Genomic DNA, 23,927 nt, shown 5'->3' on the forward strand with positions numbered 1-23,927 from the left:
AAGAGGAAGAAGAAGAAGAAGTAGGATGAAAATAAGAAGAATTCCAAGCCGGCAAAAAGTGTATCTGCAGAGCTCCTCTATTCTGCAGATACACTTAGAGGAGCTCTGCAGATACACTTTTTGCCGGCTTGGAATTCTTCTTATTTTCATCCTACTTCTTCTTCTTCTTCATCCTCATCCTCAGAAGAAGAAGAAGAGGATGAGGATGAAGAGGAAGAAGAAGAAGAAGTAGGATGAAAATAAGAAGAATTCCAAGCCGGCAAAAAGTGTATCTGCAGAGCTCCTCTAAGTGTATCTGCAGAATAGAGGAGCTCTGCAGATACACTTTTTGCCGGCTTGGAATTCTTCTTATTTTCATCCTACTTCTTCTTCTTCTTCTTCTTCATCGTCATCCTCAGAAGAAGAAGAAGAGGATGAGGATGAAGAGGAAGAAGAAGAAGAAGTAGGATGAAAATAAGAAGAATTCCAAGCCGGCAAAAAGTGTATCTGCAGAGCTCCTCTATTCTGCAGATACACTTAGAGGAGCTCTGCAGATACACTTTTTGCCGGCTTGGAATTCTTCTTATTTTCATCCTACTTCTTCTTCTTCTTCATCCTCTTCTTCTTCTTCTGAGGATGAGGATGAAGAAGAAGAAGTAGGATGAAAATAAGAATAATTCCAAACCGGCAAAAAGTGTATCTGCAGAGTTCCTCTATTTCTGACAGTTCTCTGACTTTCACATTTACAGCGGTTGAAACATTGTATCTGTTTCCGAATAAAAACATCTGTATCCTAAATGGAAACAAATAGATACAATGTTTCAACCGCTGTACATGTGAAGGAACTGTCAGAGAACTGTCAGAAATAGCGGAGCTCTCTGCAGGGACACTTTTGCCGGCTGATCGGGAAAAATCCGATTCGCGCACCCGAAGTAGGCTAATATTCGGATTCGACGCGAATCGAATTTTTCCTGAAATTCGAATCGAATTCCACTTCGCCTGGTTCGATTCGCTCATCTCTAATAATGAGTACTGTTTATTACTACTAAGAAAATTCCCTTATCCGTTGGTTTGATCGTTATTTCCATTCTACTAAACATTTACAAAGGACAGCATGTTTTCCTTTACTAATGTCATATACAGTATACAATATTTTTTTATTACTCAGCTCAACACATTGTTCAGCATCCCAATCTACTTTATTAAATAAATTGTTCAACAGGTGAATATGTAGTAGGGGGAAATGCACTTCTATTGAACAAAACCTACATCTTATCATATAATTCATTTTACATAGTTTCTTGTTGAAATGATACAATAAAAATAAGTAGATGCAAGAACCAATGTGGGCAGCACAGTGGCTAAATGGTTAGCACATCCGCCTGGCAGTACTAGGGTCGTTGGTTCAAATCCCAACCACAGCGCCACCTGCCTGGAGTTTGCATGTTCTCCCTGTGCATGTGTGGGTTTCCTCTGGGTGCTCCGGTTTCCTCCCACACTCCAAAGACATGCTGGTAGGTTAATTGACTCCTGTCTAAAATTGTCCCTAGTATGTGTATGTATGAATGTAAGTTAGGGACCTTAGACTGTACACCCCTTGAGGGCAGGGACTGATATGAATTTACAATATATATGTAAAGCGCTGCGTTTATGCGCTAATTGACAGCACTATATAAGTACCTGAAATAAATAAATAAATATTCAAAGTGTTTTCTACACTTGATAAAAATGGACACCTACGCATTGCTCTTTTTGTTTCACCAGGAGGTTTTTTTGCCTTTAGTTTGGTTATATCTGTATCAGCTGATCTATATACATATAATGGCATATATTGTTATGCGTCTTAATTTTTGTGTGTGGATATATTTATTCCTGATTTTTAATGAAAGTAGTGCTGGTATTCAGCTATCGCTAATCAATGACTATGGGAGAGGGGACTAACGATCACTGTGTTGGAACAGACAAGTGCTACCAAAGCATATTCTCCTGGAGATTTTTGATGCTATGACAAACCCTGTGTGTTTGATTACTGCTTATTATCTAGATTATATTTTCTAAATTAGAATATTTGTACTATATAGCCCTTCTCATGAAAAAAGCAAACATATAAAACCAAAAATGACACACTTGATGCAGTCTGTAAATAACACTACCACAGCAATTTTTGTTCTTCTGAGTGCCCTCTCTAATATAGTTTTATCACCCGTTGATCCTGTGATTATATCCATTGATTTTCCACTTTCCACCTGTAATAGGGTGACAACATTTATATCCCAATGTTTTTGCTTTGTTTTCATTATTTTATCATTACAAGAACCCACAACAAGATATTGTTGTATTGCTGTTATTGATGTCAATAACATTATTAATTACTAGGACATAAAGTAATGGTATGCTCAGCTGACAACCCTTAAATGAGAAATATACCCTCAATGTGGGATTTAATATGGAAATTATGACATGTAAACACTTTCTATTAGAAGAAGACTTAACCCTACATAATTATACATCATTTTAGTGGATAATATCTTCATCTTCTTGACCCTGATTGGCTTATCTTGTAACTGTCCACTCCTGGGGTAGCTGTATGTACCATTTTGCTATAGCTTTATAACTCTAGGATGTGTTTGTGCCATACACCAATGGTTCTGGATAGATGTTTGACCACTTATGGTCAAAAGAGTAAGTTGCATGGCTCTTCTCACTGTTCTTAAATTCCCTTCAAGACGCCACATTCTTTTTCTAGTTTGAATATGGCTAGCTCAGCTTTAAGCTAGCCATATGCTGTGCAGTCTAATTGGACAATCACCTTTAGATCTTGTAGTGCAAGCTCAATATAAATGAGAAGTATTGTCTACTAAGAGCTTCTATTATATACTTTTGGTAGATAGAAAACAGACTGTATAAAGATTTTTCAATCAGATTGTAATGTGTGTGACCAACTTTAGATATATTTAAAATATGTAATGCAAGGGCTTGCCTGATATGATACAAAATAAAAGAATAGTTTAGGTTTGTTCTCATATTACATTGGTAAATATAACTGCAATTTTATAGAGATTGTACAATCAAATTATATAGTTTGTGGGCAATTTTTGATGAAGTACTGGTAACCTAAATTAAAAATTTAAATAAATACATAAGGTATAAATATACAGTATTTTTTTTAATTAGCAATTTTCTTAATTCTGAAAGGTGTAAGGTAGGAATAATATTTACCTTAATGTTTCTGGAATTAATCTAGTACTTTGTATGTAAATAATCTGTTGTACAGACACCAGTTTTAGTATATTGCAATGAACGTTACAGTATATGACAACTTAAACTACACTTTAAGAATATCCCCCCAAAGCATTGTTCTTTATTTTACTAAGCACTTTACTCTTATTGTACAGATACTCTTTTTATTACAGTTTATCTGCCCCAGTGGCACATTTTTCAAAGTTTGCCATCCATATTTCAGCATGACTAAATTGGACACTAGGTTTTTTCAGTCTGGCAATGCAGTGCAGTATTTAAATTATGCCAATATAGTGAATATGATGACTTACTCCAGTTTGATTACATTGTACAGCTCTTTAACTGTTAATGTTTACATACAAATTGTTTATGCTCATACCATTTTTTTACTGTTGCTCTTTTAAAAAATAATAATTGTACTCTGTGCAAGTTGCAAATTGGAACCATTGTAGTTATTCTCATGTTTAATGAAGGGGAGTTCTGAGCAGAGAATAAAACTAAGTTTAGATACAGCGTCATAAATCATTTTATAAAATGCAGAAATCTCCTACACTAAAGTCTACAGTGACAGAGGAAGGCAGCTTTCTGCTGTGCAAAAACTGGTCTACAGTGACAGAGGCACAGATGACTTCCTTCTCTTTAGTGCCTGTTCACATATATGCGGATTGGATGTGGTTTGAACTACATGTAATCTACATGACATGTGAAACAACATTGCTTCCTATGGTGCCTGTTCAAATATGTCCGGTGCAGGGCCAGAGCACATTCAGTGTGGTTTTAAAAAGAGTAATGTCCAATTCTGAGCAGTAGCTTCAGGTTCAGGTGTGAATTACAGGCTATTGACATTTATGGGCCCATATGGAAGAAATATATATTTAAAAATATATTTTAAAAATATTCTTCCCAAATATATTGCCATATATTGGAAATGCTACAATTTTGGCCATATTCAATATATTTCAATATTTCAAAATATATTATGACTGGAATTGTGGTCTAAATCATGATGGCAACACATGTGAGAGATATATCAAGTTTATTTATATGCTGATGCGTTATATTTGTTATATCCCAAAAGTATTAAAAACTGAAACACTTAATTTAGTTTTTTCCTCAACCCCACATGGATGCTTTAGTCTAAATAGTATTGATTTTATTGGTAGCAATAGTTAAAGTAAGAAAAGTGTCAAAATAATATAGATTGGACTATAACACTCTCTTTATAAGTATGATTTCTTAGGACCTTATTTATCAACAAGCTCAGTTATGTTTTTGTTAAACTCAATAATTGTATGTCACTAGAGTCTTTTACTAATAGTTACTCCTGTGAGTCAATCAGATATAGTCACTGATCAGATGGGCGTGTACCATTACCATGATATTGGGAAGATGTACTGGTAGATACTTGCAATAATATGAAGAAAATGGAAACGTTTATTTAGAGCAAATTATTGGAATTTACTCTTAGGTTTGAATTTCACCTATACAAAAGCATGGTTCCATGCTGCATCCAGTATTACTTCAAGACAAAATTGTCAGCAAATGGAGATGGCTCTGCTGAAAGTTTAAGTCCAGTACCAATGTGTTCCAATGAAGGAATGCTATAAAATGTCTTATTTGGCAATGGAAGGTCAGACACACACAGCATCAAATTAGTATCCAGGGTTATGTGAAAAGACTGGACTGACATTGACAACAAAACAATTGCATTTTTGCAAAGTCAGAAAGCAGGGGAACAAGAAAACATATCAGGGTCCAAAGAGAGGTCAGTCAGAAGATCAGGAGATCAGGATGCAGCAACATGTGCATTAGGTTTATACCCACTAAATACGCATGTAAAACTATAAACTATATAATACTATAAATAATTTTGGTAGGTTTCTCTGCGCAAACTAAAGTATCTGTAAGTCAATTTTTACACAGAGTTTCACAGCTGTTATCTAGGGATTTTTAGAGAATTATGACATAGGAGAAGAAGCAATAAAGTGCTTACAGCAGCCTCTATACACAGGTTTTGTTAGATGTGATAGTAAATGGAATAGCAAGGATGACGTTAAGTAAAACATTGGCCATCTACACTGGTCATCATATCATGTACACCAGCTTAAAGTCTATAACAAATTCAATCAAAACTAATATATACATTAAAAATTCTAATGAGTTGAAGTGATGCTTGTCCTCTAATGTCTTCAAAGGCAATAGCATCTACAATATTCTTTGGCCCCCCTTCCTGAGAATCTCTTGTAATATGTATATGTTTATTAATAAAAAATAGACTTATAAGTCACCGGCTCTTAAAGTGTACAGTGACACATACATTTAATATTTTACAAACAACAACAAGACTACTGAGCTCTCAGTAGGAGGTTTTAATAAAATATAAATGCAAAATATCTGGTACGAGTAAAAATATGCATAATGTATGCAAAATTGTGCAGCAGTTTAAACTCGTTAATAATTACGATGAACCTGATAGTTTATGTTCTCTCATGATACAAAATGAAAATACTACTTGATAAATGCAATCCAATTTTCTTACCAAAATGACTGAATACATGAATACATCTGTTTTTGTGCAGGTTTATTGCTGGTTTTCATATGAGTATTTTAATTATGTTACAAACATATAAACTGACTTTTTCCATGGGCCAGTCATTGGTGCTATAGTGTAAGTGGGAAATGGATAATCTACTCTCACACATTGACATATTATTTTAGATATACATAGCATTCTCACAGTAGCTGAGACTTAAATGCCTAAATAAAATGTATACATTTCATACTGTAGTACTTAAATTGGTTCCAAAGGCAAGACATTATTACCTTAATGTATTCCCTGAATTAAGGTAAAAATGTCTCAGTGGTTGTATCATCCCACTCACCTCCCTATATTCCACCTGCTCTCTCTCTCTCCCTCTTCACACAGTCACAGAGGTAGCAGTGGGAGCCATTGGTTCCTGCTGCTGCCAATCAAATCCTGTAAGGAGTGGGGACAGGGTCGAGCTGCACTGCGTGTGGCTATAGATGCACACTGCATGTGTGCCACCATAGGAAGCTGCTTCCTATGGTGACACACTCAAAAGAGGAGGAGCCGAGAGCACTGATGGGGGACCCCAGAAGTGGAGGTTCAGTGCTGCTCTGTGAAATACCATTGCACATAACGGGTACATATATCATGTGTGTTATTTTAGAAAAAAATAAAAAATGCATTTACAATCACTTTTTTGAGAACCTAAACTGTAAAAGCTTTTCCCAAAAAGGCTAGCAGACAAGGGGCAAGTCACTGGTATTATCTACAGGCTCCATGTGACCGATGTTTTTCCCATTACTGACTTACCTTGTACAACTTTCTTTTCAGCAAAGTGAACAGAGAGCAACACAGTAGCAACATCAACAAATCTTTCTCCACATCTCATGAGACTAGTATTTGAATGCAGCAGAGACTTAGATGATCTCACACTGCAGATGTAAAACAATGAAACTCAAGGCACCTAGGCACAGAGAGTGCACTGCTGTTATTCAGGAGGAATTTAAGACAAAAGGTAGATTTTTAGGGAATTTTTAGGGAATTGCTTAGACACAATTAGAGCTGAACTCCAGCCTTACCTACATTTGGGTTTTCCTCTTATACTGAAAATGGCTAGTCTGGTCTTTGCACACTGTAAGCTTCCAACAGTGTTCATTAGAAGCTGCAGCAAGTCAGATAGAGACTGTCTCATTTCCTGGCTGGAGGATTACCAGCATCAGCTTGCCCTTTCTACCCCAGCCTTACTGTCCCTGGCCCACTCATTTTATTTAATGTATTTTAGTTCTTTCAATAACAGAGGCTCAGCATCACATATAGGAATTACCTGTCTGCATGCACAGGAATTCTCGCTCTTCCAAACCTCTATTCAATAAAGCATTTTGATATTTGCATAACTCCTCCTAAGAGCCTGCCCATTGTTTGCAAATAGGGCTGAGGGCTCTTGAGACTTGTCCTGAAGCAGGGTGCTGTGATGGTTTCAGGAAGATATGTACAGCACCCTGTTGGCCAGTACCAGCAGTCATGAACTCCTTGCATTGTATAAAGAAGGACAGAGACCTAATGATGACACAACAGGGTTTAAAATAGGATTTCATGAAAACAGGAATTCTTATATAAAAATATAAATAGTATGTTTATGAAGGGGGAAATAAGGAACCAAGAAAGGGAAAATATAAGCATAGCAAATCTTCAGTTTTAGTTCAGCTTCACATTAAAGGATCTGTTATGAAAACAGTAATATGTAGACTGAAATTACTAAACATCTTCCTAGAATACTATCTTCCTGGCTGCACATGACTTCAGAAGTTTTTGAGTCAAATACGTAGAGCATGAAGGGAGTAAGTGAAGTCAGAATTTGTGATTTTTCAGAACTTATGATATTTTAGATCAGTGATTCAGAACTGGGCCCTGTGGATCAATATAACAGTCAGGCAGTGAGTATTCTGATTAGAATATCAGCAATGGCAACTTCCATGCTTCCCTCAGGACAGGGTTTCATTAATCAGTAAGTAAATTAAACAATCAGTCTCTTCCCTTCCCTCTATGGACAATCCTATAGTCAAATGCATTCCGTAATAAACAAAAACTTGTTTTATTCAGCTGGACTTAGACATATGGGATACATTGCTAGATGTCAATGAAATCCCAAATGTATATGTGCGTGTATTCTGAAATTGTGGTTAATTATTAATAATTTAAGATGACTTATTCTTACACAACAAGTCACTGCCCTTGATCAGTTGTTGTTTGGGCTAACATGGTTTATTGTAACAAAATAGATGCCTAATTTGCTAGAGGTATCAGTATTTTACATGCTACAGTCTCTGGCCATAGCATATTAAAAGAACATGCAAACAGAACAATGCCAGGAATGAAGTCCCAGAACAACTTTTTGCCTAATATTTTGTATTAATAGTCTGAGATTATTGATTATCTTATTAGCATGTTGATTATGTGTCAGTGCTGCAGTGCTGTGTTAGTATATATACAGTAGTCATCATCATGGTTGGAAATACTATTTTGCAAGGCTATTGACAGAGTTGTGTGGAAGAAGTGGTGATAGTGCCTGATGTTTTGAGATTCTTTTGCTTCCTTCTATTTTTTTTTATTCTTTATTTTCAATTTTCATAGAAGGGCATGGTTGAAGTCAAAGTGTGCGTAGTCACAACACATCTACCTGTCATAGAATACAGCTCCAGAGACAGTCTATAATGAGGTTTAGTAGAGAAACAGTAAAGTTTTGAGAGTCAATATATAGCATATCCTAGGAGAGCAAATCCAAAAGTAGAGTGTCAGTGAGTATTGCACATCATTTAAAGATTGTATGACTGAACATACATTTGACATTGTAGTCCTTCATTTTGTAACATAGAACCAAATTATGGTAAACTCTATTACCAAATAGCTAGAAATCAAATAGGCAAACCCAGAAGGAAGTGAAGTAAGAGAAAAGGGATAAAGGATGGGGTGAGAATAGAGCTAGGGATAAAAAAAAGGAGGGGGTAAGGAAGAAGAGGTGTTGTGTATGCTGACGTACTATAGGGGTCAGGAAGAAAGGAACGGGAATCTTCCTGTTAGTATCACTGGTCAAGAACAGACCTGTATTCTGAAGAAAAAATGTATATTCCAACCAGTGAAATCAGTAATTCTTAGATTTCTCTACCCAATATTTAAGGGAGGCTGTGAGGTCTTTCATGTGTCTGTCTGTATAATTTATTTTAGATAATCACACATCAAGAAAAGGGGGAGGGGGTTCCTGGTTCCAGAGGGCAGAGATGCAAGTCCTGCCTGCTTCCCTTTATTTTTATATCACATGTAGCATAAAGCATGCAGTTGTAATGTTATAATACTTTATGTGAAAATTACTGCTACATGACCGTTTCGGGGATCTGAAACAAATTCTTTCAAATCTCTTTTTCACAATACTGTTTCCACTTAGTAGCCATCTTATAACCACAGTTGTCTGAGGTCTAATCCACATTCTGTAACTTTTTTCACTTCCCTGAGTTGGGATTCCACCTAAGGAAGCAATTCAGATGAACAGGGGTTGGAGTGTCAACATCTATTAATATTTTTTTGTAACCTAATATAAAGTGAACTCACTTAAGAAACCTGTGTCTGAAGCCTGACTACATGTTACCTATAAATGGTATTCATACTACCAATGATAATAATAATACTTACTTTTATAGCTCTTAGTTGTAATTTATATTTGTACACATAGATTAATATACTTTTGGTTTAACATACATTATATTTCCAAAAGTATTGGGATGCCTGCCTTTACACGCACATGAACTTTAATGGCATCCCAGTCTTAGTCTGTATGGTTCAATATTGAGTTGGACCACCCTTTGCAGCTATAGCAGCTCCAACTCTTCTGGGAAGCCTGTATACAAGGTTTAGGAGTGTGTCTATGGGAATGTTTGACCTTTCTTTCAGAAGTGCATTTGTGAGGTCAGGCACTGATGTTGGATGAGAAGGCCTGACTTGCAGTTTCCACTCTAATTCATCCCAAAGGTTTTCTATCGGGTTGAGGTCAGGACTCCACATCAAACTTGCTCATCCATGTCTTTATGGACCTTGTTTTGAGCACTGGTCATGTTGGAAAAGGAAGGGGCCATCCCCAAACTGTTCCCACAAAGTTGGAAGCATGAAATTGTCCAAACTGTCTTAGTATCTTGACACTTTAAGAGTTCCCTTCACTGGAACTAATGGGCCAAGCACAACCCCTTAAAAACAACCCCACACCATAATCCCCCTCCACCAAACTTTGCACTTGGCACAATACAGTCAGGCAAGTACCATTCTCTTGGCAACCACCAAACCCAGACATCTCCATTGGATTGCCAGACAGAGAAGCATGATTTGTCACTCCAGAGAACACGTCTCCACTGCTCTAGAGTCCAGTGGCGTTGTGCATTACATCACTGCATCCGATGCTTTGCATTGCACTTGGCTGCATTGCGACTTGGAAGCAGCAGCTCGACCATGAAAACTCATTCCATGAAGCTCTCTATGCACTGTTGTTGTGCTAATCTGAAGGCCACATGAAATTTGGAGGTCTTTAGCTCCTGTGCACTTCATCATGTGCTGACCCTGCTTTTTCACTTTACGTGGCCTACCACTTCATGGCTGAGTTGCTGTTGTTACCAGTTCCTTCCATTTTGTTATAATACCACTAACAGTTGATCATGGAATATTCAGTACCAAGGAAAATTCATGCATGGACTTATTGCACAGGTGGCAACCTATCACGATTCCACGTTTGAATTCACTGAGCTCCTGAGAGCAACCCATTCTTTCACAAATGTTTGTAGAAGCAGTCTGCATGCCTAGGTGCTTGATTTTCTACACCTGTGGCCATGAAGGTGATTGGAACACCTGAATCCAATGATTTGGAGGGATGTCCCAATACTTTTGGCAATATTGTGTATATACTGTATATAAATACCCATAACAGTTAACCTCAATCTAGCCTTTTTTTTGTTTTGTTTTGTTTTTTTAGAGCTGATTAAAAATTTAGCACAGTGTTTCATTTGTTGCTATAGACAACCAGCTAGCCTTTTCTTCCAAAGAAAGAGTTCAAAGAAAAGATCAACAGTTCATGGACTGGACCATTTACTTATGACTATTTAACTATAACCACACCCAATTGATGATTAAATACATCATATTTCACAGAAATATATATTAATATTGTATTTATGTTTTATATACCACCGTCGGACAGCTGCATTTTTTTTCCTTTGGCTAACATCATTCTCTATTTGTCAAGCTAGGCACAGTACAACACAAACTAAAATGAGATAATTGGGAGGTAGTCATAAAGTCAGTTTGAATATATTATCACAAGTATATGTGAGATAATATTTGTTTTAGAAAGATTCTCTTGCATTGTAAACTCAGTCTCATTAGAGACCGCATTTAAAAGGCTTATAAAGTTACTCATTAATGTTATCTTGTTGTATCTCCACAGCTTTTTCATTAAAGAAAATTCAGCAGAAAGCATTTTCTCTTGATAGCAAGAACCAATTTGCAATAAATGTTCTGGAAACCACTAGGGAAACCATTACTGAGGTCTAATAAAAACAGACAAGCGTAACTTGTTCTATATTTTTGTTTCAATCACATACAGATGAGACCCCGCTCTCAACACCAACTGCAAGAGACAGCTTTGACAAACTCTCTCTGTCTGGGCATGGGCAACCTCTACCTCCTGGTTTTCCTTCACCTTTTCTCTTTCCTGATGGGTTGTCTTCTATAGAGACACTTCTGACTAATATTCAGGTAGGCCAAAAATAATATGGTTTGCAGTGATGAAGGATTACAAATATATAATATTGCAGTTATAAAGAATAATGCTGAAATATAAACAGGAAATAATACAGCTATCTTGGTATTTATTTAATAATTAAAAGGCATGGGCATTTCTTGACAGTAAAATTTTACTTTTTGCTTTGCAAGTACAGTACAGTAGAATTAAATGAAGAACATGAACTGCTTATACGTCACAGAGCTTATACGTCACAGAGTTTATAGTTTTATTTCCACATTGAGAAACAAAAACAGAAAAATTGAGCAAATATTTTAAAATCTGCTCAGCTGGCAATTCACAGAATCCCCCATGTGTCTCCAATTGTGCCATAAAACCCTATGCCAGTTTTTCTAATATGGGTTTTTATTTAGGAAAAACATAATAAATGATGTTCACAAAATAAGTTTAACATACTGATTGTGGCAGGTGCACAGGAAAGTATCATGGCTTCCCCCACTTGGAGAACGACCAGCTTGGGCTTAGCAGTGAGGCAGACAATGACAGTGATGAACAAAAAGCTTTTTGACATATTGCAGCAAGAGTACAGAAATTTGGAGTTCACATTTGGTGGCTATGCAATCCTAAATACAAAAAAAAAATACCAACAAGGTGCAAGTAACCTGGAAACTTAGGAAAAACTGTTCTTTGATTATACTATTTATTGAAAGATGCACTGATAGGTGCTGTCCATACTACTGTATATGATATGAAGGTGACACCCTTAAACGTGAACACAGAATTATAAGGCTTCTCCCTGCATATCATGGAGCAATTCATTCAGTAATCTTGTAAAGTGAATCAAAGTATATTTGTTTAAATATGGTGTAGATATTTTATTTTAAATGAAGGCCTTTGTAATTCTTCACTCCAGTTTAACTTTCTTAATTATGTGAATGGATTTGCCATAACTAAGAAGATTTTTATAACTATCATATGGTAATGGAAGTAATTTGCTTTATAAAGCTGTACCATACCATCATACTCTTTAAAATGTAAAAACTGCTATGCAGAATCAAACCATGGGTGTGGTTTAAGTGTCAGAATAATTAAAGGAATCTAGTATTATTTGATTATTGTGGAAAAGTATCTAACTGGTAATTAAAGCTGGCTAGATATCAAATTTTCGATATGAATGCATAATCCAACACTCTTATAATGATTTCTGGCTCTGCCTTATTCCCCAAAAAGGAAACAAATACCTACCTCCCCCAGACTTCAATCCAGCTAGTCAGCACAAAATACCAATTTGACACTGTTTTAATACCAGTAATTATTAGGAACAAAGTAAAGCATAATAATAGATATTCTAAAAAAAAAAAAAAAAATCCCTTTCTGCAAGTTCATTTAATGCAACAGAAAATAAGCACATCGGCACAAAGATATATTTTGTTCATTATACATTTATTACATGCTATTCATTTATGTAGTTTATTCAGCTTCTAATAATACAACCAATCAACACATTAAGTGGTGCCAGCATTGGCATCTTGCTAAATAATCTCTAGACATTGCGTAGAGAGTACATCTTTCAAAGGCAAGTCAACAAGATCAATCAGAGCAGAAAATTAGAATTTAGTATCTCGGAATTAAAATAAAGCTAAACTAAATTTTTAATTGGGGTGATCTAAAGGGGCACTTGATGTAATGATCTCTTTCATTTGTTGCTAATTGTTTGTTGCTGATGAAGTACAGTAAAACAAAGAGCATTGATGAATAATGCAAGTAGAAGGTAAAGATTTGCAGTCCTATTGTTACATAAAGGACGATATCTGAATTTAGTTGTATTTGTTTTGCTTTATTTTGTTGTAGGTGATCACCTTATCTTCACATTCTCATTGTATATTAATAAAGAGCTATTAACACCAAAAACGAAAAATATTAATATATTGCAGCTTACCAATTGTGGTGGCTGTATTAGTTGTATTTTTAAAGTTTTTTTATTCCTTTATTTTTACCTATTGATACTGCCAGTAAAGTTGTTCTTTTTCAACTTCATTTAGTTGACCAGTCTGTTCTTCAAACGTGGTAGTTAGACGGTTGAGACAAACATTTAACACTGGCAGTGGTACTTACAATGGCTAAAACCTTTATCCCAAATGAAAAAAATAAATGTTGCTATAACTGCTCAAAAAAGATGGCTGGATTTAGACTTGAACGTGTTAGTCAAATCCATCTTAATCTGCCAGTGTCTCTTACACTTCCCTCTCTCCAGGTTGACAATGATGCTGTTCAAGGGTGACTTTATTACTCCTCCAGTGGCGTGGAGACATCTTAAGACAGGAAGTGTCTTACTGGCCAGATCGTCAGGTTATAAAAAAAAGCCTAAAAAAGAGAACAAATACAGCCATCACATTATATCATATAAACTGAAATTTAACAGTCTGATGAGTCACACCATTAATTATAAACAAGATATAACTAATAGTAGTTTGCCTATGTTAGGGGAAAAATACGTGAACAATTTCCCATGTTTTATCCATTGAAAATACTCTTCTACAAAATAATACCTGTTCACTTGTTACAAATTCAGTGGCTTCTAGCTTCCTGTTTGAGTTTACAGCCAAGTGCCTTTGTGACAAAGGCACTGGGTATCCAATCAGTTTTCTGGCCTACAGAACTCAGTCTATCCCCCTTCCTACTATGTTGTACTCCATATTCACACCCACACACTGTGTTTTGTCTCTTAGAAACGTATTTTTGGCAAGGTGTCCTGCATCAATAACAATTTAGCTCCCTGCAGCTGCCTCTATTGAAATATTTATGCTCACCTCTAGTTCCTGTGATGACTGTAAAATTTCCTTCTCACCAGATCAATTAGAGAAGGTGAAATTATATAGCAAGATCACAGACAGCAATAAAAATGGCAGAGGTTCCCTACTCTATCTACAACTAAAAAAAGTTGGTCATACATACACTAATGATGCTAGTGATTTGCCACATGGCGCATTCAAACTTGTTGGTTCTAGTGCTGTAGGTAATAATAACACCTAGTGTGGTAGAGTGTAATAAATCTTATATCTTGCAATAGCATGCATTTAAAACACTAACAGCAGGCAACAAGTAAAAAGAAACAGTAAACTGAAAATGATGTTCAGGAAACAATTCAGTTATATGAAAAATTTGACTCAAGTTACCGTATTGTTCTGTTGTAAGCCACTATGTGTGATCAAGAAGAATAAGCACTCTCTTGGATATTCATATTTCTTTTTAAGAGGGATGAAAGTCCCAATATTTATTATGCATCATGAACTGGATGGAGCAGGAACATAGCATTTCAAGGGGTTTTATTTTCCTTCATCCGGGCAATTTGGCACACCTATATTTATGCTGTGTCTTGTATATCCATAGATTTTGTAAATCCCTGAAATATGTTTATCTACTGTATATGAATTATACAGCACAGTGGCTAAATGGTTAGCACTTCCGCCTGGCAGTACTAGGGTCATTGGTTCCAATCCCAACAAACAAGATATACCTGTGCTCAAATCCCAACAGCTAGTGCATGCATTTATCCATCAGGTGCTAAAGGGGTGCAACCACATATTAAAACTAGAAATTCTGAAGGGCCCTCTGCACACTGGTATATACCCTTTCAAGCAGACTATGCAATAAATAGGGATATTTAGTTCACACATATTGCAATACATGCTTAAGCTGGCCAACTGAGTCAAAGAAATCCCTCTATGGCCAGTCCTACTCTGCTCTGCCTACGCAAATGCTACTGTAGACACAATGCTAACATAGAGGAAGAGACACAATGGGGGAGAGCTACAAGGTTCAGGTCTGGCTACTGACCCAACAATACAACAAACAAGAGATACCTGTGCTCAAATCCCAAAAGCTAGTGCATGCATTTATCCATCAGGTGCTAAAGGGGTGTAACCACATATTAACACTAGAAATTCTGAAGGACCCTCTACACACTGGTATATACCCTTTCAAGCAGACTTTGCAATAAATAGGGATATTTAGTTCACACATATTGAAATACATGCTTAAGGTGGCCAACTGCGTCAAAGTAATCCCTCTATGGCCAGTCCTACTCTGCTCTGCCTACGCAAATGCTACTGTGGACACAATGCTAACATAGGGGAAAAGACAAAGTGGGGGAGAGCTATCAGGTTCAGGTCTGGCTACTGATTCCAATCCCAGCCAAGGCACCTCCTGCCTGGAGTTTGCATGTTCTCCAAGTATTCTGTTAAATTTGTATTCATCATAGGAATAAAAGAGATTCTTAATGATATCTATTTGGATTTCATTTTTACTCTCATAAAAAAATAAAAATTAAACTGGACTCTTAACCAACCAACACTTTGTGCTTGCTCTAAACAGTGGTTAGCACTTCCATCTGGCAGCACCATGGCACTACCTGCACAGAGTTTGCATGTTCTTCCTGTGTCTGTGCGGGTTTCCTCCGGGGAACCCCAGTTTCCTCCCATATTATTATTATTATTATTATACAGTATTTATAAAGTGCTGATAGTTCGCTCAGCGCTGTACATTACAAAGGGGGACAGAACATGTGACAGAACAATAACAATACAATGCAAAACATGAGGGGATTGAGGGCCCTGCTCTTTCGAGCTTACAATCTAGGAGGGAGGGGATGGTGGCACAGGAGGAGAGTGGTAGGGAGAGTGGAGGAGGTTGGCAAGTTAGCAGGGGGTGGGGTAGGCTTCCCTGAAGAGATGGGTTTTCAGGGTGCGCCTAAAGGAGAGGAGAATAGGTGATAATCTGATGGGTTGGGGCAGGGAGTTCCAGAGGATGGGTGACACCCTGGAGAAGTCCTGGAGGCGGGCATGGGAGGAGGATACCAGGGAACTAGAGAGAAGGAGGTCTTGTGAGGAGCGGAGTGTGCATGCTGGGTGGTACTTGGATATTAGGTCAGTGATGTAGTTCGGGGCAGTGTGGTGGACGGCTTTGTACGTCAGTGTTAGGATTTTGAATTTGATCCGTTGCACAATCGGAAGCCAGTGGAGGGATTGGCAGAGGGGGGTGGCGGAGATGGAGCGGTTGGAAAGGTGAATGAGTCTGGCTGCCGTATTCAGGATCGACTGAAGCGGGGATAGCCAGCAGCAAGGCAGGCCAGTGAGGAGGGAGTTGCAGTAATCGAGTCGTGATATAATGAGGGAGTGGATGAGCTGTTTAGTGGTTTCCGGGGTTAGGAACGTGCGTATTTTGGCGATGTTGTGGAGGTGGAGTCTGCACGAGCTTGTTAAAGATTGGACTTGGGGCTGGAAGGATAGGCTGGAGTCCAGAATGACACCAAGTACTCTGGCCTGCGGGGCGGGTTTGATGGTGGCGTTGTTGGACATGATGGAGAAGTCAATGGGGGGTGGTGTTCGGGCTGGGGGGAAGACAAGAAACTCGGTCTTGGAGAGGTTCAGTTTAAGGAAGTGGAGCGACATCCAGTCAGATATGTCGCTCAGTAGGTGTGTGATTCGGGCAGAGACTGAGGGGGTGAGGTGGGGGGTTGAGAGATAGATTTGTGTGTCGTCGGCATATAGGTGGTAGTTGAAGCCGTGAGAGTGTATGAGTTGGCCAAGGGAGGAGGTGTAGATGGAGAAGAGAAGGGGCACGAGGACGGAGCCTTGAGGAACTCCAACAGAGAGGGGGAGTGAGGGGGAGGTGGTAGCATTTTAGGTAACGCTGAAAGAGCGTTCTGACAGGTAGGATGAGAGCCAGGAGAGAGCAGAATCTCTGAGGCCGAGGGAGTTTAGTTTTTTGAAGAGGAGGGGGTGGTCGCAGAGAGGTCAAGGAGTAGGAGCACTGAATAGTGGCCATTAGCTTTGGCGGTTAGCAGGTCGTTGGAGAGTTTGAGTAAGGCAGTTTCGGTGGAGTGTAGGGGACAGAAGCCGGACTGTAGGGGTCAAGGTGGTTGTTGTCATTGAGGTGAGAGCATAGGCGGGTGTAGACTAGGCGCTCGAGGAGTTTGGATGTAAATGGGAGCAGGCAGATGGGTCTGAGGTTGTTTGGGTCATTGGGGTCCAGGGAGGGCTTTTTAAGTATGGGGGTGATGTGTGCATGTTTCAGAGGGGAGGGGAAAGTGCCGGAGGAGAGGGAGAGATTAAAGATGTGGGTGAGGGAGCGTAGGATGGAGGGGGAGGGAGGTCGTAGGAGTTGTGAGGGGATAGGGTCAAGGGGGCAGGTGGTGAGGTGGGCATCAGAGAGGATCTTGGAGACTTCCTTGATGGTAGTAAGGTCAAAGGTGTGAAGTGTTGGGGGGGCTTCAGTATGAGGAATGAAGGGTGGGGTGGAAGTGGAGGTCAGAGCAGTGGTGGGGCTGTGGGAGAGGGGTGATGAAGGGGTAGCTGAGTGAGGGGGAACGGGCTTGGAGGGAGTTTGAGCAGCGACGAAGTCCCTGCGGGTTATGTCGAGGGAGAGGGGGGATGAGGGGGTAGCTGTGTGAGAGGGAACAGGTTGAGAGGGCGTGTGAGTTGCGGCGATGTCCTTGCGAATTGTGTCAATCTTGTTTTTGAAGTGATTGGCAATCTGAAGGGCAGTGAGTGAGGTGCTGGGTGGAGGTGGGGGTGGCGAGAGTAGAGAGTTGAAGGTGGAGAAGAGTCGGCGAGGATTGGAGGAGAGGGCCTTGATGAGGGTCAAGAAGTAGGCTTGTTTGGCTGCGTGGATGGAGGAGGTGTAGATGTGGAAGGCAGATTTGTAGCGGGTGAAGGCTTGTTGGGATTTGGTTTTGCGCCATAGTCACCATATTCCAAAGACATGCTGGTAGGTTAATTGGATCATGTCTAAAATGTCCCTAGTATGTGTATGTATGAACGTAAGTTAGGGACCTTAGGTTGTACATCCCTTGAGATTTAGGGACTGATGTGAATGTACAATATATATGTAAAGCACTGTGTAAATTGACAGAGCTATATAAGCACCTGAAGTAAATAAATAAATTATTGCAATACATACCATATTCATGTTCATAGCATACCTTGTACATACAGATAGTCCAACATTCAGGACAAAATAACTTTCTTTCTTTTCTCCCCAACAAGCAAGTATGCATAGCTAGTATTTAAATGCAGTCATTACAGGTAAATCCTTATAAATTTAATTATGCTTTTGAAAGTTGCACTTAAATAAACTGACTTTGATTATATAATATGTTCTGAAAGAGAATTACACATCTGCATTGTTAAGCAGGTTTGTACTGGCAATCTGTCATCTCAGGCAATGCCAACTAGGACTGTGTGATAAAAGAAATCCAAGGACCTGCTTGAATGTCTGTGGATGGTTAGCCCTAATAAATTATGTCTATTATTAATAAAGGATATTTACTGTATCCCAGATACATCTACCACCTGCCCATTGATACTTAAGCAGAGATACCAAAAAGAAGTTTAACCTGAATTTGTGATAGAAATCTTATTCTCCATGTATTAAATGACAGCTGAGCAACCTGAAATTAGTTTTATCATAATAATTTTAAACATATTTACAGTATGTAAATAATAAATTAGCAAGTTATTAAGCAGTTAACTAAAATGTGTTCTTCTCAGCATGGAATTATTTTGGAAGTCTGAATGATTACTGAACATCGTTGGATGACCAAATAAGAAATGGTGAAGCTCTGAAGATGGTCCATGCTGAGACTGAAACATTTTTACCTGGCATTTCACCTACACAAAATAAAATGTGTTTTATGTAAGATTTGCATCAGCCATATTTTTACACACAATCAAATTTCACACAGTTTAAATAATTAAGAGACAGGTATACATACATTACAGGTAAGATTTTTTTTATAGATTTACAGATTTTAAAACAGTAGGTTTCTAAGAAAATAATCTCATAAACAGAATAGAGCAAACTATCAGAGGTAAGATCCATTTAATTACTAGTAGCATAGAACATTAAGCTATAAGTATTCTTTAAAAAGTTGAAAATATACATTTATATTTTATACAGTTAATTACACTAATTTTCAACCCATTTTTAATGCAATAAGTGATTAGACTACTAAAGGTAACTTTATTTAAGGTTTACTAAAACTTAATTTGCAATAATAACAGAACGGGTAACAAACATGCTTTGCACTGAAAATATTTCATTTTTTAACTACCATGTAACCATGAGATTTTTGAAACAGGCGAAAGTATTTGATGTCAGATTATAGCCTAACTCCAGGTTTACTTTTACTTTAAATAATTTGTTTCAGCTAAGCTTGCTCAAAAAATTTATTTTACTAATTGATGCAGATGTTGTCAGCACTGTATAAACTGTATATAGCATCAGCTACATACAGTATACAACGCTATGTGTCAGCAGTGGCACGGGGCCTTGGCTGAGGTCTAGAGCTTGATATCTGCCCATTTCTTCCCCTCAGCCATTCACAGGAAGCCTTGTATTTTTTATCAGTGAATACACGGTTTTCTCTGATTGGCTAAAGTGAAGAGACAGGCAATTGATGTCCAATCTCTACCTCTGCCAATCAGTGGAAACCTTCTGTTTATTGATAAAAACACAAGGCCTTCTGTGCATAGCCCAATTTGGTTGTTGCAGCAGATGGGGAGTCCCTGCACTGCTTCCAGAACATAGGGCTGCAAGCTACATACAGTTTATGTCGTTCTGACAGCAGCCACATTAATAAGTAAAAGAAATGTATGCATATTGTTAATTTGCAAGTTTTAATGTCAGTATAATGGTTAGTTTAAGGTTAAGCTAAAACCCAGGCAAATAAAAAAAAATTACCCTATATATTTATGCCATATATTTAGGATATAATCTTCATTTAATGTAGGGGGATGTAGGAAGGATTATTATTTTCCTGATTGCTTAATTTTGAGGCAACTGGTGCTTTGGTCTTCTTCATTTCCACCCTGAAATGTGGATGGGCCCTAACAATATTATATACAATACTGGAACAGTGGTGACCATTGGTCCTGCGTGGTATGTCATGACATCAGGGAGTGGGAAAGAAACCTGACTGGAGAAGAGAAACAGCTCTGTGGGACAGCTTGAGAGACCATGGGTGAAGGAAAGTAATCTTCTCTATTATAACCCTCCTAGACTAAACAAGCATATATCATTTTGATATGAGAGAGGGGCACCCACATGTTATATTGTTTAAGCTTAGCTGAGTTTAGCTTTAATTTTGTTAACTGAGTTCCTTCATCAGCAGTCTTGTAAAAAAAAAATTGGCATACTGCAGCTAGTAGGGATGCACAGTTATGAGTAGGCATATTTTAAATATTATGATTTGATTTATTTAATATTTTAATTGCACTTTGTTTTTAAGTTTAATGTTAGTTGTCCTTTGTCTTTCAGGGCTTGTTAAAGGTTGCCATTGATAATGCCCGGGCTCAAGAAAAACAGGTACAAATGGAAAAGACTGAGCTGAAGATGGAGCTTTTCAGGGAACGAGAACTGAGGGAAACTCTAGAAAAACAACTAGCAGTGGAACAAAAGAACAGAGGTATTTCATCATGATTCATTATGAACATAAGAAATGTGATCAAGTATGTTTGTCTTTCTATCTCTCTATTTTAGGCATAGGTTCCACGATTCTACAATATCTTATAATGGACATGATGAAAAAAATAAAACCTTGTTCTCCCTTCATGATCAATGTGACAGAATCTTGCCTCTCTACTTAAGTGGGCGATGGTCAAAATATTCTCTCCTCCTGGAAGATAAAGCAGTACTTGAAAAATGTGCAAGCTAGCTTCTGGTTGGTGTTTCCAGTCGTGGGTCAGAAGCTGTCAGTGTGCACTGGTGACAACTGCTGCTACCTGCCAGGAGAAGAGAAAAGTTTGACAGAGACTGGTATCGGTAAGATGGCTTTTACAATGGGAAATACATAAGTACAGAAAAAGGCGTGATAACAACTCTACTCTAGAAACTCTATCTATCTATCTATCTATCTATCTATCTATCTATCTATCTATCTATCTGTTTTTTTAATGATCTATCTGTTCATCCACTTCACTATAATTTATTTACCAATATTTGCTGGATATTTTTGCAATTATCATTGTACTGTCATTGAAGAAAGTATTGACATGCGCACTTTTATGCAACACAGTAAAAGTTGAAAATTGTTTTTAATTGTGATATGTTTTATATTAGTGTGCTGCTATGTGACATAATTGCTAAAACAATTACAAGAAAAACTGAACTAATATTTTCCATTTCAGCAATAATTCAAAAGAGACTTAAAAAAGAAAAGAAAGCAAAAAGGAAATTGCAGGAGGCATTAGAATTTGAGACAAAAAGAAGAGAGCAGGCTGAACAGGCACTTAAGCAGGCGGCATCATCAGAAGGGCTCAGGGTTCTTAATGGTAAGTCTGTGTTAAAGGAAAACTTCAAGTGGAATTTGGTCAGAATATTAACTCCTTAACCTTTGCTATAATACACCATTCATAAACATGTTTTGGTATACAAATTATGCTGTCAACCCCTCCTAGATTTAAAATATCACCCAAACTATCCTCTTTGCTCTTATCAAGAACTCCTGTTCTCGAGCATAGGGTTCTGTATATGGAGATTTTGCATTTATTCTGTTGGTTAAACTAAATAGACTTATGTCCTTTTTCTACATGACTAGCTATGTAACCAAGTAGCTCCCCTGTCACCTCCTCCCATGCTTGCCTCCAGGACTTCTCCAGAGTCTCTCCTGTCCTCTGTAACTCCCTATCCCAATCTCTCTGGCTATCCCCTACTCTGTCAACCTGTCCTCTGATCCCTGCCTACCCAACCCCTATCCAAAAATTCAACTTCTACTTTTTCCATAAATGCATCCCCTCACAGCTAATACCTTTTGTATCACTTTTATAGTGTAAGGTATAATGAGCAGGGCCCCCTTAACCCTCTTGTCTTGAATTATTTTGCAAGTGAACTTTCTACTTTTGTTTTGTAAAGTGCTATTTTGGCACTACTGTATATAAATCCTATAGGATAATAATAACTACTTGTTTTTCTTTTTTGTTGTGCACCTTGTGTCTCCCCAATTGGGGCAAAAAGACACAGAAAATAAACTCTAATGGAGGTTCTAATTCCTTCCTGCTCCATTCAACATGAAATAAAATAATCTGGCTGGAGTTGTGCTTTAGAGAATTATATTCCCAGATGCCCCAGGCATACAGTAGCTGCACAAAGCTTGGCTACAGCAGACTATAGAAAATTTAGTTTAAGATAAACCAAGTGAGTTCTCTTACTTTTATATAGAACAAGAATTTTCTGATATCATTAAAAGATCACTGATTGCTTTCCCTTGTTGCCCAGAATTCTTTTTTGTGTTGGGGTTAGAGTTAGTGTTGTTTCATGTTACTGGTATAGTAATACACTATTGAGAAGAGCTACATAAATCCTATAGGAGAGACTGCGTGAGATTTTTGAACCTGCTGCTTTACAAGAGAAAAAAGAGGTAGTGTATGGTCAGCACCATTGGTGTAAAGTCTTCGAAGAAAACTTTTTAAAGAAAGTAAATAATACATACACTTATTAGAAGATCTTTTGTGTTTTATTTCTGCTGGTAATATTTGTTTCTTCCATCTTCATGCTTTTAGAGGCTTTGACCCCGGAGATAGAATCGGACCGCAACGGGGGCAGAACAGATGCTGAAAGGACAATACAAGGTAGGATGTGCAAAGTCCATAAATCTAGATCTTTGCATGTGAGTGTCCTCTTGTTATAGCATGCTATTCAACCATGCAGCTTACCATCTGGCTGAAATGAACACAAGTGCAAACAAGGTCACATTTGCACAGTTGTTTATTACAGTAAATTAAGTTTGTTATGTTTAAAATAACAGGTAAGAGGTCAGTTAAATCGTACACTAGGCATGCATACATTCTATGCATAAATTATGGGGTTCTAATAGTCACTATTTTCATTATAATTGTTTTTTATTTTACTATAATATGCTAATCAAACTGCTATATTTAAGACATGTACCGTAAATTTACTTCTGTTAACCACAGGGACAAAAGGGAATAATTTGCAGTGCTGTGACCAAGTCCTTGTTTTATGATTTCACAGTGGAAATGAAAATACAAAAATGATTTCTGTTTTAAGAAGGAAGTGCTGTACAATATTTTTGTTTTTCTTCCTTTGAGCAGTTGCACTGTCTAGCAGTATCTCATGTACAATAAGTGAGCAAAAACACTTAACTTGTGAACTGTTCATTAGGAAATAAAATAGTTCTGCTGCCAGAATCCACATGGTTGTCTTTGGTATTAATATTCTACAATAAATAAAGTCTATACCAGCATCTAGCTACCCTTCTTGTGGTTGCATTAGAGATTCAAGTGGGTTTTGTATTCTGTACAAGTTTTTGAGGGTGTAAAATTCACTTAAAGCAGCTGAAATGTATGTCCTGTTAAGCAACTGCAGGTCAGATGCTCCTCTCAGTGC

General features: G+C 37.7%; 1 protein-coding gene across 4 annotated transcripts in view; it reads left to right on the forward strand.

Annotated features, from left to right (window-relative positions):
• Window positions 1–23,927, forward strand: part of DACH1 (dachshund family transcription factor 1) — a 439,484-nt gene that overhangs the window by 394,010 nt on the left and 21,547 nt on the right. For all 4 annotated transcript variants that reach the window (XM_089668267.1, XM_089668310.1, XM_089668302.1 and 1 more), the window contains 4 exons: window positions 11,385–11,536; window positions 20,841–20,988; window positions 21,710–21,853; window positions 23,081–23,149. In XM_089668267.1, coding sequence (XP_089524393.1) covers window positions 11,385–11,536; window positions 20,841–20,988; window positions 21,710–21,853; window positions 23,081–23,149 — 513 coding nt within the window. The remainder of the gene's footprint in view (window positions 1–11,384; window positions 11,537–20,840; window positions 20,989–21,709; window positions 21,854–23,080; window positions 23,150–23,927) is intronic.

The sequence above is a fragment of the Staurois parvus genome, unplaced genomic scaffold (genome assembly GCF_062004578.1).
Source record: "Staurois parvus isolate SC_StPar_1 unplaced genomic scaffold, SC_StPar_1.0 ptg000007l, whole genome shotgun sequence".
Lineage (NCBI taxonomy): Eukaryota > Metazoa > Chordata > Amphibia > Anura > Ranidae > Staurois > Staurois parvus.